At 51.9% G+C, this 12,151-nt stretch overlaps 1 protein-coding gene across 1 annotated transcript in view; it reads right to left on the reverse strand.

Annotated features, from left to right (window-relative positions):
* The window catches only part of PTCHD1 (patched domain containing 1), a 51,264-nt gene extending 42,076 nt beyond the window's left edge, over positions 1-9,188 (reverse strand). The window contains exon 1 of the mRNA XM_025857351.2: positions 8,838-9,188. Within this exon, the coding sequence (XP_025713136.1) occupies positions 8,838-9,188 (351 nt within the window). The remainder of the gene's footprint in view (positions 1-8,837) is intronic.
* Between the last annotated feature and the right edge of the window lie 2,963 nt (positions 9,189-12,151).

A 12,151-nucleotide genomic window follows, 5' to 3' on the forward strand; every position in this document is an offset into this window, starting at 1 on the left:
TCCAAAGACACTTCCCTGGGCGGGAAGTGAAGGCTTCCTTTGTGTGTGAAGCCCTGTCAAGCATGAAGATGAGGTTCTGAACCCCGAGAAACCACCTCGAAGAGGCAAAATGCAGTCCACCCAATCGACAGCTCTGCCTGCCTAAGAACTTAGGAGCTGCATGTTCAGCAGTAGGATGAATCCAGTCATCTGTTACAACCCAAATGGAGTCATTAAAAACCAACAAATTGCCAATCTGAGTATTAAGAATGGAGATTGAGCACCCATTATGGCCTGCTGGATCAAAGGGGGAAAAAAGTTTAGATGTGTTATTTACTCAACAGGCGACAATGGCTCTGGGGGAGTTGGCACTTAGGAAGGAATGACAGTCACTTTCAAGGCCAAGAGCAATAATGATCACATCCCCTACAGAAGGCTGTGGTTACACAGAGCCGTCAGGTACCTTATCTCAGTGTGTCCTTACCATAAGTGGGTGCAGAGGACGCGATTACACTCAGTGTGGGTGAGGAACCTGCTTCTCCGGGAGGGTCGGCAACTTACTCAAGTCACGGAGTTCTGGAAATTGGGACTTGAGCTTGATTTCCCTGACTCCAAATCCAGCGTTCTGTTCACAACAGCTAAGTCCGAGCCTTGCTACTCAGCATGCGCTCTACTGCCCAGCAGCGTTGCCTGAGAGCTTGTTAGAAATCCAGACTTGCCGGCCCCACCCCGGGCTGAAGCAGGACCTATATTTTCACAAGGTGTCCAGGTGACTGGACTCTTAAAGAGTCCAAGAGCAATTCCTCTTTTACTCAGTATGACCACTCGCCTAGATGCCAAACCGAAACAAGAACAAAAATGAGGCGATAAGGCGAACCTCACAAAAGTAAGGTATTATCACAAATATTTTTTTTGAGTGCTTATAGTGATCATCCTATAGCCAAGATGCATTTTTTTCCCTTGAGACAATTAGGATTTGGCACAGCTGTGGTATTTGGCAAAGTCGTGGTGCCCATGGAAAAATGGGCAAAGGAATCTCACCTTTAATGCTGAGAAATTAGCAGTTCTAGTGTGACCAAAATAAATCAATAGGGAAGGGAGAGCACATTTTCCATCCTATAAACCATCAACTGGCAATAATTTATTAACTACCTGCTGTACACTCCACATTATGCTAGGTTCTGGGAGAAATTTGGGAATATGAGACATTGTTCCTGCTCTTGAAGAGCTTATGGTCTTATTTAAGAGAATATATCAGGTGACAATACAGTGGATTATATAATAATGTATAGTTAAGTATTAAGGAATGTGGACATGACTGAAAGCCAGATAGATTTACGGGAGGGGGGAGCCATGAATGTGGGAAGGCCTCACAAAGTAGGAAGCATGTGAGTTGGACCCGAAGTAAGGAGTGAATGCATTTCTAGGGAGGAGAGCAACAAGAGTCCCTGTGTGCAGATGGAGCTATGAGAAGCAGCCTGCGGACTTGTATTCATGAAGAGGGGCTGGATCGGGGCCCCTCAGACCTGGGGGTTTGGCATAGAAAACCCCCAGTCCTGGTGGTGTCCAAGCCCTGTTGGGAATCATCTTTACCAACATCCAGTGGCGGACCTGAAAATGAAAACGGGTTTTCGAATTCAAGAGTAACGAAACAGCTCTGCTGGATCATTCTTGGCTGTAGCTTCATGGAGATGCAGTCATGGCCATTTTGTTGAGTGAAGGGAGGAACATGGCCTAGGAATGTGAGCCCTAAGCTCCGAGACATGTAACCCTAGATGGGGGTCAGACCTGTGGGGCGGACGCTCTCAGGGCCCCCTCCCCTCCGCATTACAAATCCTCTTACTAGAAACACCTGCAGCTCTTCGCCTGAGGCTTTCATAATGCAACAAGGACAGTTCTGATTCTAGGGGGCACATAGAGCATCTGGAATTGTCAGAGGCTTATTCAGTGCCCCAGATGCAGCTCGATCGACTGATGGTGGCTGGAGAGTTGGGGAATAAATAGCTGGCGTCTTCACCCACAGGTGGGAAACTTGGACGTGTGTGCCCCAGTGTGTCTCAGAGCTCCCCAGCCACACTGAGCCCCGGGTGCCCATAGTGGACACCTGGCTCCCCTGACTGGCTGCCCGCCACCCCGTTTCATGTCCCCACATTCTTACCGGGATTTTTGTATATCACCTCCCAAGGTATCTGCTTGCATGAAAATCCTCATCTCGACTCTACTTGGAACCCACAAGTTAAACTTAAAGTGGAAGACCTAACAATGGGGATCTTTCAAAATATCAGAAACAATATTCTCAGGAGGATTTCTTAGAGAGCAAGAAGATAAAAATAGCTTCCCTCTTCCCTCATTGCCTCCTTTTGTTCAAAATATGAATTCTGAAGTTGAAGGCACGACATATTATTCAGGGCTTCCCGTATGAAATAACAACTAGTGTTGATTTCCTTTTTTTTTTTTGTCTTCTAAAGGTTAGCTATTACTCACCTCCCCTGCTGGTCATTAAATCAGTCTGGCAGGAGTCCTCGGAAGTTCTGCGGCCTTCCGGGCATGTGGCGGCGGCACAGGCAGCCCCGCAGACAGGCCTGCTTGCTGTGATGTGCTACCAAGCAGGTGACTTCAAAGGTCTGCTTCAAGCCTATCTCAAGTATCATTTGGGGCTACCAGATGGCGCATCTCACAAAGTCAAAGTTGATCAGATTCCCCAGCACCTTGCACCTCCCTAGCTCCCGTGCCAAGGGATGCTGCGCCCTCTCAGGCAGGAATCAAAGAACTTCTTTTAGCTTCCTTCTCCTTCTCTTAGTGCAAGGAGTCACCCGTTAAATGCTCATCTGTTCTTTTTGCGAGGTTTGTAAGTCTGGTGAGTCGTGAGAGGTTCAGTTTTTGTGTTAATTTTTTAAGATCAGGCTTCTCTTACTCTAATAGAGCATCTATCAAGATACTATGCATCATTAAAAAGGTGGGCTTCCTATCCCGCTATGGCTTTATTTTTACATTTCAGTTTAAATGAACAGTTTATCCAAATTTGCCCCCAGTGGTCATCTGCATGGGGAAGTAAGAGATTGCTCCCCAAGTCTAAAGGAGACAAGCAGGGTGGCCATTCGAGGATACCACTCACACCACTGAAATGTACAGTGAAGGCAGACAACCCTAGCATGATATCGTGCTTGGATTACTGGGATGCACCATCTATGAAATATAAGGAGAATGAATAGTGATCTCGGTCTCTCCTTAATTTTCCCCTAGTGCACGGATAAAATGCAAAAGGCCCGTGGCTGGCCCAGGAGATGAACAAACGCTGCCCTTTCAGGCTCAGGCTCCATCTTTTCTAAGAGTACCTGCCACTCATGTAGCTCACCGAAGGGACTGGGCTGCTCCAGTGGCCATGGCACCTATCACCAGAAAAAGCACCCTGAGATGCTAAGAGCAGATTCCAGTGTCAGCATCTGCAAAGATGACCTTTAAGGTGGCCTCCAAACCCAGGGGTCTTTGGCCCACTGTTCCTTGGATGCAAGCTCTTTTTTCGTTTTGTGTTCTGAAAAGCCAAGCAGTTGGACCAGGCAACAAAGCACAGCTTCCCGCCTCCTCAGCAGGTCACGGCTCCCAGTGGGGCCTTACACGCTGTCGGGAGGCGCCTGGCCTAGCAGACGACTGTTAGAGCTGTGGGTCCGGCCTGCCGGCTACAGCCATCCCAACCGGTCTCAAGGCCAGCGTCAATGGAGCAGCTTTGCCATTCAGGCAGCTACACTGCTTTGGGTTTCTTGGGTTCCTCTACAGCAGGGTTTAGACTATAAAGGACAGAGGTGGGAGGGAGAGCAAGAGGACTGTATCTTGGGGAAGATTACACTGGAGAATCTGATCTCTGCCCAACTGCCCTCAAAAAGCATCTCCTCAAGAGGTCATAGTATTTGTCTCCAGCCAAAGTTCTGTAAGATGTGAACTTCTCTTTGGCATTTTTTCATTTTACGTAATCAGTGCAGCTGAAAAAAAAAAAAAGCCCTAACAAAGCCAGAGAAACACAAAACACAAACCCTTGAAGCAGGGTTTGGGGCCAGATAATTCTCTGCTATGGGGCGCTGTCCTGTGCCTGCAGGATGTTTAACAGCATCCATGACCTCCACCCACCAGATGCCAGCAGCCGCCCCCCCCCCCAGTACTGACAGTGAAAAATGTGTCCAGCCGTCGCCAAGTGTCGCCTTGGGGGCAAAACCACCCCTTGGCGAGAACCACTGCCTTCCACTTGACTTAACAGTGCTCACTTCTGGAAATTGCTCCAGTAAAGGGGTTTGGAAGACAGTACGGGAACTTCTTGATGTAAAGGACCAAAGGGTAAATAGATTTAGGCTCTGAGAGCCACATGCCATCTCTGCCTCATATTCTTTGTTTTTGTTTTGTTACAATATTTTAAAAATATAAAAACACCTTCTGAGCTCAAAAGTCAGCTGGAATTGGCCCACCCTTAGACTGCAGAGAGAGGAACGATGGCTCTTCCCACAGTGGCTACAAGTGCTGGGACAGTATTTGGAAACAACTGGCATCTGGATCCAGCTACAAGGTCTTCATGACCCGGAGGCAGCAGTTCGGCTGCCCTTCTTGGAAAGCCCGAATTAATGAACTCCAAGTTAAATGCTGTTACTCTTGTTTTGCAACTGAGTTCTCTTTAGCGTATTTAAGTGTAAAAAGTTTTTTTTTTTTTAAATTGAAACTCAGTATTTGAACAAAATGAGATTCCCCCTAATTGGAAGAATGTCTGCATAGTGAGGATGTGTCTTTCCATTGGTTTGGAATAAAATATCCTAGGAGCTTCCTTCAAAGAGGAAGAAGTTGTACAAAGTAAATGCCCCCACACAATTTGAAAACTGAAATATGTTTTAATAGGACTACAGAGGTTATCAAGGAAGGAAGAATGGTATCATGGAAAAAGAGAAACCTAGAAACTGCAAAAATAAAAACATGTCATTTTGAAAATACGTTTCAAGGTAGTTTCTATGGAGTTTTCTTTACCCCTCACATAAATGTCTGAATAAACTAGGGCAGGTCCATGTTACAAGTAGTTAGTGAGGGTTTACAGTGTGCCAGCGACTGTGTGAGGCACCGGGGTTGACTCCACCTGGACGGTGAACACTGCTCAAGTAGGAAGTAACTTCACACAATCATCCAGAGATTTTTCCAGTAAAACATTTTATCTTTCTATCTTTGTGTATTGCTAATTCCACACATCTTATGCTTTACTTTGGGCATTTAGAGTTTCTCTCTGGGGATTTTCACGGACAGAATCAGTCAAGAAAATGTCCTCACCATCCAGCTACCACTGTCAAGACAACACTGTGAGACGAGAATGAGACTTTAGTCAAATATACTTCGTTTGGATTTAAAAAATGTACATTTTAAGTCATTCGAGTAGTTTATCATATGCGAGGCAGTAAATTCGAGTGTAGGGTGCTGGATGGGAAGTCAAAACCCTGTTCTGTCCCTGTCCTCATCTTCTTGCCACGGACAAGTCAGTGAATGTTTAAGGAGCAGATTTCCCCTCCGTAAAATGGGATCACAGCACTTTTACCCTGAGGCATTTGCTGTGTTTAAACGTACTGTGTGTGGTATTCTTGTAAGGACTGGGCTAAACTGGTTCTTCATTCTAGGGATGATTCTGGGATAAATCAAGTAGTGTTCTGGTCACCGCCCGGATCAATTACCAACAAGACCTCCTTACACTTCATTTTTGGTGATCAAGAAGAAACAGGTTTAGACAAGCTCATGAGGGGCTACTCTGAAATTTGCTCCAAGATGAACATCATGGATTTTCTGTTAAAATATAATAATGAGCTAAATTTAATCTTCTAGTGAAACGAAGACTTTTAAAGATGTCCAGAAATTAATGGTTGATCCTTTATCAGCACCATCAGGTCCCACCCCCTTCACCCCAAATTACCTCTTTGCCCCACAGACCTCAGAGGAAACCATTGCTAGGGACAGTCACCCCTCTCATAGTTTGCGGTGGAAATCTACACTGCACACTCTGAGTATGGCAACCATGTCACCTGCACAAATTTGAGAAAGCTTCTCCGAATGAGACCAGTGTAGATTTTTTTTCTTGGTGTTACTCTCAATTGTATTAAAAAAAAAAATCAACCTGGGTTTGTATATTCTGTTGTCATCCCTTCCCAGTCTATTTTTGCTGAGAAAATAGCTGGACTAATATCCCAAGAAAGATCTCCTTCATAAAATGGGTACAACCGCAGAGCACCATGAGGAGTAAATGACACAGCCCTGCCAGGTACTTCCTCTGGTTTTGTAATGGGGCCTGAGAAAGCCTTCATAATTTCTGCTTATGTTTTGTCCACTTCGTTTCAAATGTGATGCCATCAAATAGACAGGAGCTGGATGGTGCTGTGTGCAATGTTAGCTGTCAGGGCTATCCTAGATTCCAGCAGCAAAGTATCAGGATAACACAAGTACGGGCAGAAACAGTGACTCTAACCCCTGACACCTTTTGTAAAGGACACATCTTCAGCTCATGGGAAGAAAGACAAATGATGATAAGTGCTCATTTCCCCACTTCACATTACCATGACTACTGGAGGTCCATTTTTCTGTCCCCCAGCTCCGAACCGTCCAGACATAAGAGTTAGATGTAGAAAGAAAAAAATAGATATATAAAATTGAGGCAATTCCCTCAGTTTCCTAGGTCTGAGTTTTTATAAATTGTATGAATTCATTTGGCCAGAGAGCCATCAGCTTGAAATGGCTTCTGACCACTATTTGACTTGGTTTTGATTTTCCCCAGACACCTAGCACATGAAAAACCATCTTGAATCTGAAAACAATTTACTGACAAGACAGCTGTCCTTTAAAGTTGCCCTTTAGCCATGGAGGCAAAGACAGCCTCCCTTTCTCTCCAGTCCCAACTTTCTCTGATAATATGGTTTTGTGTCCTAAACAGATCAAAATCAAATAGAAGAGAAACAATCCTGTTGAAAAGAGGTCTGATGTGCCTGTTGATGTCTCATTAACCTTGAGAGTGAATGTAACTGGTGAGTGCCCGTCACAGTGGCGTGACGGTTTGTTAGGGGGGGAAAAAGCCAGTAGAAACATCACCTTGGAAAAAAAAATACAAAGAGAAACATCATTTAGTAGATCATCTATCAAAACGTGGGGCAGCTTTCCAGCTGTCAGGACTGGCTAAATTATAGTTTCCTTAAGCCTGTGATGAAACTACTATGTGTTTTCTTGGGGAAGCATTTGGGGCAGTATTTTTCTGTGTCAGAATATGTTCACTGGAGTATTGAGACAAAAAAAAAAATAAAAACAACAACAACAACAAAAAACCCCTCACTTCGATGTTGGAAGCATAATCATGAGAAAAGCAAGTATTTCCAGACCACTGTTACTAAGGTTCTATGATGATGTGTGTGCCATTTAAAATATCACAAGCCACTCAACGTGGGAAGGTCCTAATTCCACTGAGTCCCTAGTCGGGTTCCCCTCATTACTAATTGCCCATAGGTAACACATCGACAGAGAGAGGGAGGGAAATAACACAGGAAAATTAGCTGGTCTCCAGGGATATAGAGGGTACCTGTAGAGGGTAAGAGGAGAGAGTTCCCCAGGTTCACTGGCTGACTCCCCATGGCATAAGTGGACTAGAAATCTAACCAAACTCTAATCGCAGATCTGGACTGGAGACCCTCACAAAACCATCCCCTTTTATGCCTCCGCCCCAGGGCTCCAGCTGGGACTGGTTGTCCCCTGCCCTCTGCAGAGGGGCACCTTAAGTAAACAAGCCCTACAATTCCCACCAGGGACTTGGATGGAACATTCTCACCTGTTTTTGCTTTTCTCTCTGAAGGTCTCCACTTTTCCATCTCTAGTCCTCACTCCTCTGCTTTTCTTAGGAACTTCCTGAAAGTTATCACCATTAACCTCACTTTTCACATCAAATTTCCACCTCAGCCTGACGGCACAACCTGTTTCCACGAACGTCCCCCTCTAACCAGCTGCTTGGTTTCCTGTGCTTTTCTTAGGGCCACACAGCTGGGCTTCTGTCCTCACCCTTCTGGCTCTGCCCCTCAGCCTCACGCCCAAATGAACCCAAACAAAAGTGGATTAGTCGAATCCCTGTTTTCCCAAAGAAGTTTTTGCATTTCGGAAGAAGGGAGCTACTTGTGCAACACAAAATAACTGCGAACGACAGACACCATTTCCTACCCCGAAAGACAGAGATGGCCACCTCGCTCTGGGAAGAGGGCAGCAGGGCAGCCCCGCGTCCTAGCCAGGGACCACACTTCTTTCTGGGTGGGTAGGAGACATTTTCCTCACCATCCCGCCTCACATTCCTTTGCCCCCTCACGGCCCCGGCCCCTCCGAGCAGCCTTTCTGAAATCACTCCAAAGGTCAGAGGACGGGGGTAAAGAATGGGGACAGGGAAGAGGGGTCTCTGAATCCTTCCCCGCCCCCCAAGCGTAGTATTTTGTTTTCAAGTACCAGGACTTTCTACAATGACTTCTCTTGTTCTGCTCCTTCTTGGCCCAGTTACCCCCAAGCCTCCCCACCCCCAAGACCACTGCGACCAAAACAAGCGCACGGACCACAGCACCGTGGCTGCCGCCGCCCCAACTGTTGCAGCAGCTGCCGGGGTGGCGGCGACAGCGGCGAGGGCAGGGCCGGGCCCGGACCCGGACGCTCCCCGCCCAGGAGGCTAGGAGGCTCCGGGCGGCCTCCGAGGGGCGCGCGGTGCAGGGGAGCCCCTGCGGCAGCCGCCTGGGATGGGAGAGGCGGCGCTCTCAGCCCGGACCCCCGCGCAGAGCCAGCCCAGCCGCGGCAGCAGCGCCGGCGGAGGCTGCCCGCGCCCGCCCCCCTCTCACCTTTAAGATCAGGTCGGTGTGATGCTGGTCCAGCATGTTTGCTTTCTGGAAGGAGGTGACGATGACCCGACCGTAGCGCCCGGGGGTCTGCAGGTCCGAGTAGAGTCGGTGCTTGGAGCGGTTGACTGGGAAGAGGCTGTTGACGAGGTTGCGCTCGATCTTGGCGAGGCTGTGCTGGGGCGCCAGCAGGTGCTCCACGCTCTCCTCGACCTGGTAGCGGCTGAAGCTGGCGCCGAGCAGGATGGAGATGAGCACGGGCGCCGAGGCGAAGAAGACCGGGTGACTGGCAATGAAGTGGCCGAGCCGGGAGAAACACGTCCTCAAGCCCCTGTGCAGAACCTGCCGCAGCATCCTAGAGCAGAGCGGGCGCGGGAGGAGGGCGAGGCGCACGCTCGGCGCGGGCTCGGGCGGCGGCGGCGGCGGCGGCGGCGGTGGTGGCGCCCGCGGCGGCGACGGCGGCGGCGGCGGCGGCGGCGGAGGCGAGACCCGGAGCTCTCCCGGAGCCGCGGCACCACCATCGGGGAGTCCCGCGCCGCGCCTCGGGAGGGTCCCCTCGGGCCGGAGACACGCCCTCCTGCCCGCGGCCGCGCCGGCCCAGAGAGCCCCCCAGCCTGGCGGCCTCCGCGCCGCCCCCACCCCGCCCTACCCCGTGCGCCCTCCCCACCCCCCGCCGCCTCCCAGCCCGAGGGGCTCCGCGCGGCGGGGCCGCGTCCCGGCTCAGCGCGGGAGGGGCCCGGAGCAGCCCCCGCGGCGCGTCATGACCCCACTCACCCGACCCCCAAGGCCAACGACGGGGTGGCGCGGGGAGCGGCGGCGGCGCTATCTCGGGGAGACTCTGCGCGCCAGCCTAGGAACACGAGGACGGAGAATTCCAGGCTACACCCAGTCCCCTCCCCTCCCCGCGCTCCCCTCCCCCGGCCCGGCCCGCCTCGAACGCCGTCCCCTCCCCTGTCCTCCTCCGGGGAGACCCAGAGATGAATAAAGAAATGGCCCCTATTTTCCAAACAGAAAGTAAAGAGTTCTCCCGGGGGGCGTCGGGTGGACCCGCTCAGAGCCAAGTACCCCCAGAGGCGGAAAGGAGGAGGCTGAAGACTGCGTGCGCCCCGGCTCTCGCCAGGCTCAGGTGGTGGCGCGCACTGGCTGGTGCGGAGAGGGGGTGGGGAGCGAAGACGCTCGAACGTGGAAATCACGCCTCCTCTCAAGTAAGAGCCATTTAAATTATCCCCAACACTGCAGCTGCCGCGGGACCACGGGGTCCGAGTGTGCGTCTGGGGCACGTCCACGCAAAAGGCGTCTGTGGAGAATCTTTCTTCTCGCCCTTATTTAGGGTCGCTCCAGAGTGTATTGGGGTTGGGCAGTTGTGCTGCGCGCCCCTCAACCTGCGCGCCCACCCCGTCCCCCAGTAGCAAAAGTGCTGGTACTGATGGTCAGTCGGTGGAGCTCCCGGACTCCCGGCTCTCCGCCCGGACTCCCGGCTCTCCGCCCTGCCTCCTCCTCCTCCCTCTGTCGTCACAGGCGGGTCTGGGGGACCTGGTGCGGCGGGGCTGGAGCGGGCGCCCCTGCGGGCGGGCGTAGAGTGTTTGTGAACCGGGAATCCGGAGCGTTACTCCCCTTCTCTCCAACACCCGCCCTCTCATTCTCAAAGACGCAAGTGTGGGAGTGGGGGACACATTTTCTCAGACCTGGAGAGATACTGGTCTCCGAGCATGCCGAGCCGCAGGGGGCGCGGGGGAGCCCGGGGGGCGCCGACGTCTCTGCAAAGTTGGGCGTGTGCGTGTGCGCGCCAGCCTTGAGCTACCAGGCAGTCACTGTGGTTCCCCTCGCACTCCCCCTCCAGAGAATTTCCCGAGAAGGCGGGCGCCGGCTTCCGGCCCGGGATAGACCTGCGGCGGCGGCGGGAACGGCCACGCACAGGTACAATTTAGCGCGTTTCGTTGTGCGCTCTAAGCCCCGGGGTCCATCCATTGCAACTCAAACCGAACCAGATCTCGGAGTCTGGGCCACTGAGGCGCTCGGTCCGGCTAAGGGGGTGGGGACTGGTGCGCGGTGAGGGGTCGCAAGGTTTTGCGCTCGGAGCGCTCGGTTTTTCCGTTGCACGCCTCCTATCGCTCCCGCTTGGCCTCCCAGTGCCCAGGTCAAAGGAGAGGCTGTGGCGACTGGAGGCGCGGTCGCTGGAGTGTAGTCCGTACTACAGAGCATGGACAAGCATACTGAAGCTGAAGGAAGACGGAATAGGGAGAGGAAGAGGAGGAGGACTGAGGGGAGGAGGAGGAGAGGACAAGAGGAGAGGGAGAGAGAAATGGGTGGGAGAATGCGATTTAGGGAGGTATTCCCCTAACGTTCCCATTCCAGACTCCCCAATGCCAAACGGCCCTTCACTTCTCAAACTGAACTTGGGAACTTGCACATTAGAAACAGGAAGTCCTGGGCTGGGAAATCCTCCTTTTTTGGTTTCTCTCTTCCCTTCCCCCACACCAGACCCTCCTTCCTACAGTCCCTCAGCAGTACCTGCAACTGCTGCGCTGCCCACCCCGGGGGCGCACCCGCTCTGCTCTGCCTGCTCCCTAGCCCCTTCTACCCATCCACTCTAGTCCACTTTCCCGGCTCACCCTTGCTATTCCCCCACACCGATCTCTGTTTCCAAAGGCTCCCCCGGGGCGCCTAGGTTCAAACAGGAGCTTCCAGCCAACACCTCCCCCACCCCCACCCCAGTATCGTTGTCCCCGGGAGGGCCACGTTGGGAGGGGCTAGAAATTCCCCTGCAACACTCCACTTGTGCCCTTCCCCCAGCATCGTAATTTCTGCTCGAGGAGACGCCGCTGCTCTGCAGCGCTTTGCTGATTCACGATGATCGCGGAGGGAAAAGCCTCTTTGACTTGTGCCCCTGCAACTGGCGAGGCAAGCGCAAGTGGCTGCGAGGGCACACGCTTTGGGAAACCACCCACCACTGTGCAGCCGAGGTGCTAAATGGCAGGGTGGATGCCCTGCGTGGCTCTCAGCCGGGACAGAAGGAAAGGCGGAAAGGGCGGGGTGTGTGTGTGTGTGTGTGTGTGTGTGTGCGGTGGCAGTGGGAAATACTGTGAGCCCAGTTCTTTGCCGCTGAGCTGGCGGCAGCTGGTGGGTGGGCACCTCTCAGGAGGCCTAACTAAAGTCGTTCTTTGCGCGCGGAGCGAACAGAGATGTTTTGTATGCCCTGACGCCAGCTCAGCGACAAAAGTAAGAGAAGGGAAACCAACCGACAGGTCTCCTTGGGAGCCTTTAACATTTTGGCGAAGCTCTTTTCATTCTGAAGTCTTTGTCCCTCCAAATGGTTC

Source organism: Callorhinus ursinus, unplaced genomic scaffold (assembly GCF_003265705.2).
Source record: "Callorhinus ursinus isolate GAN/ISIS: 27379988/994484 unplaced genomic scaffold, GSC_fseal_2.0 scaffold16, whole genome shotgun sequence".
In the NCBI taxonomy this organism is placed as follows: Eukaryota; Metazoa; Chordata; class Mammalia; order Carnivora; family Otariidae; genus Callorhinus; species Callorhinus ursinus.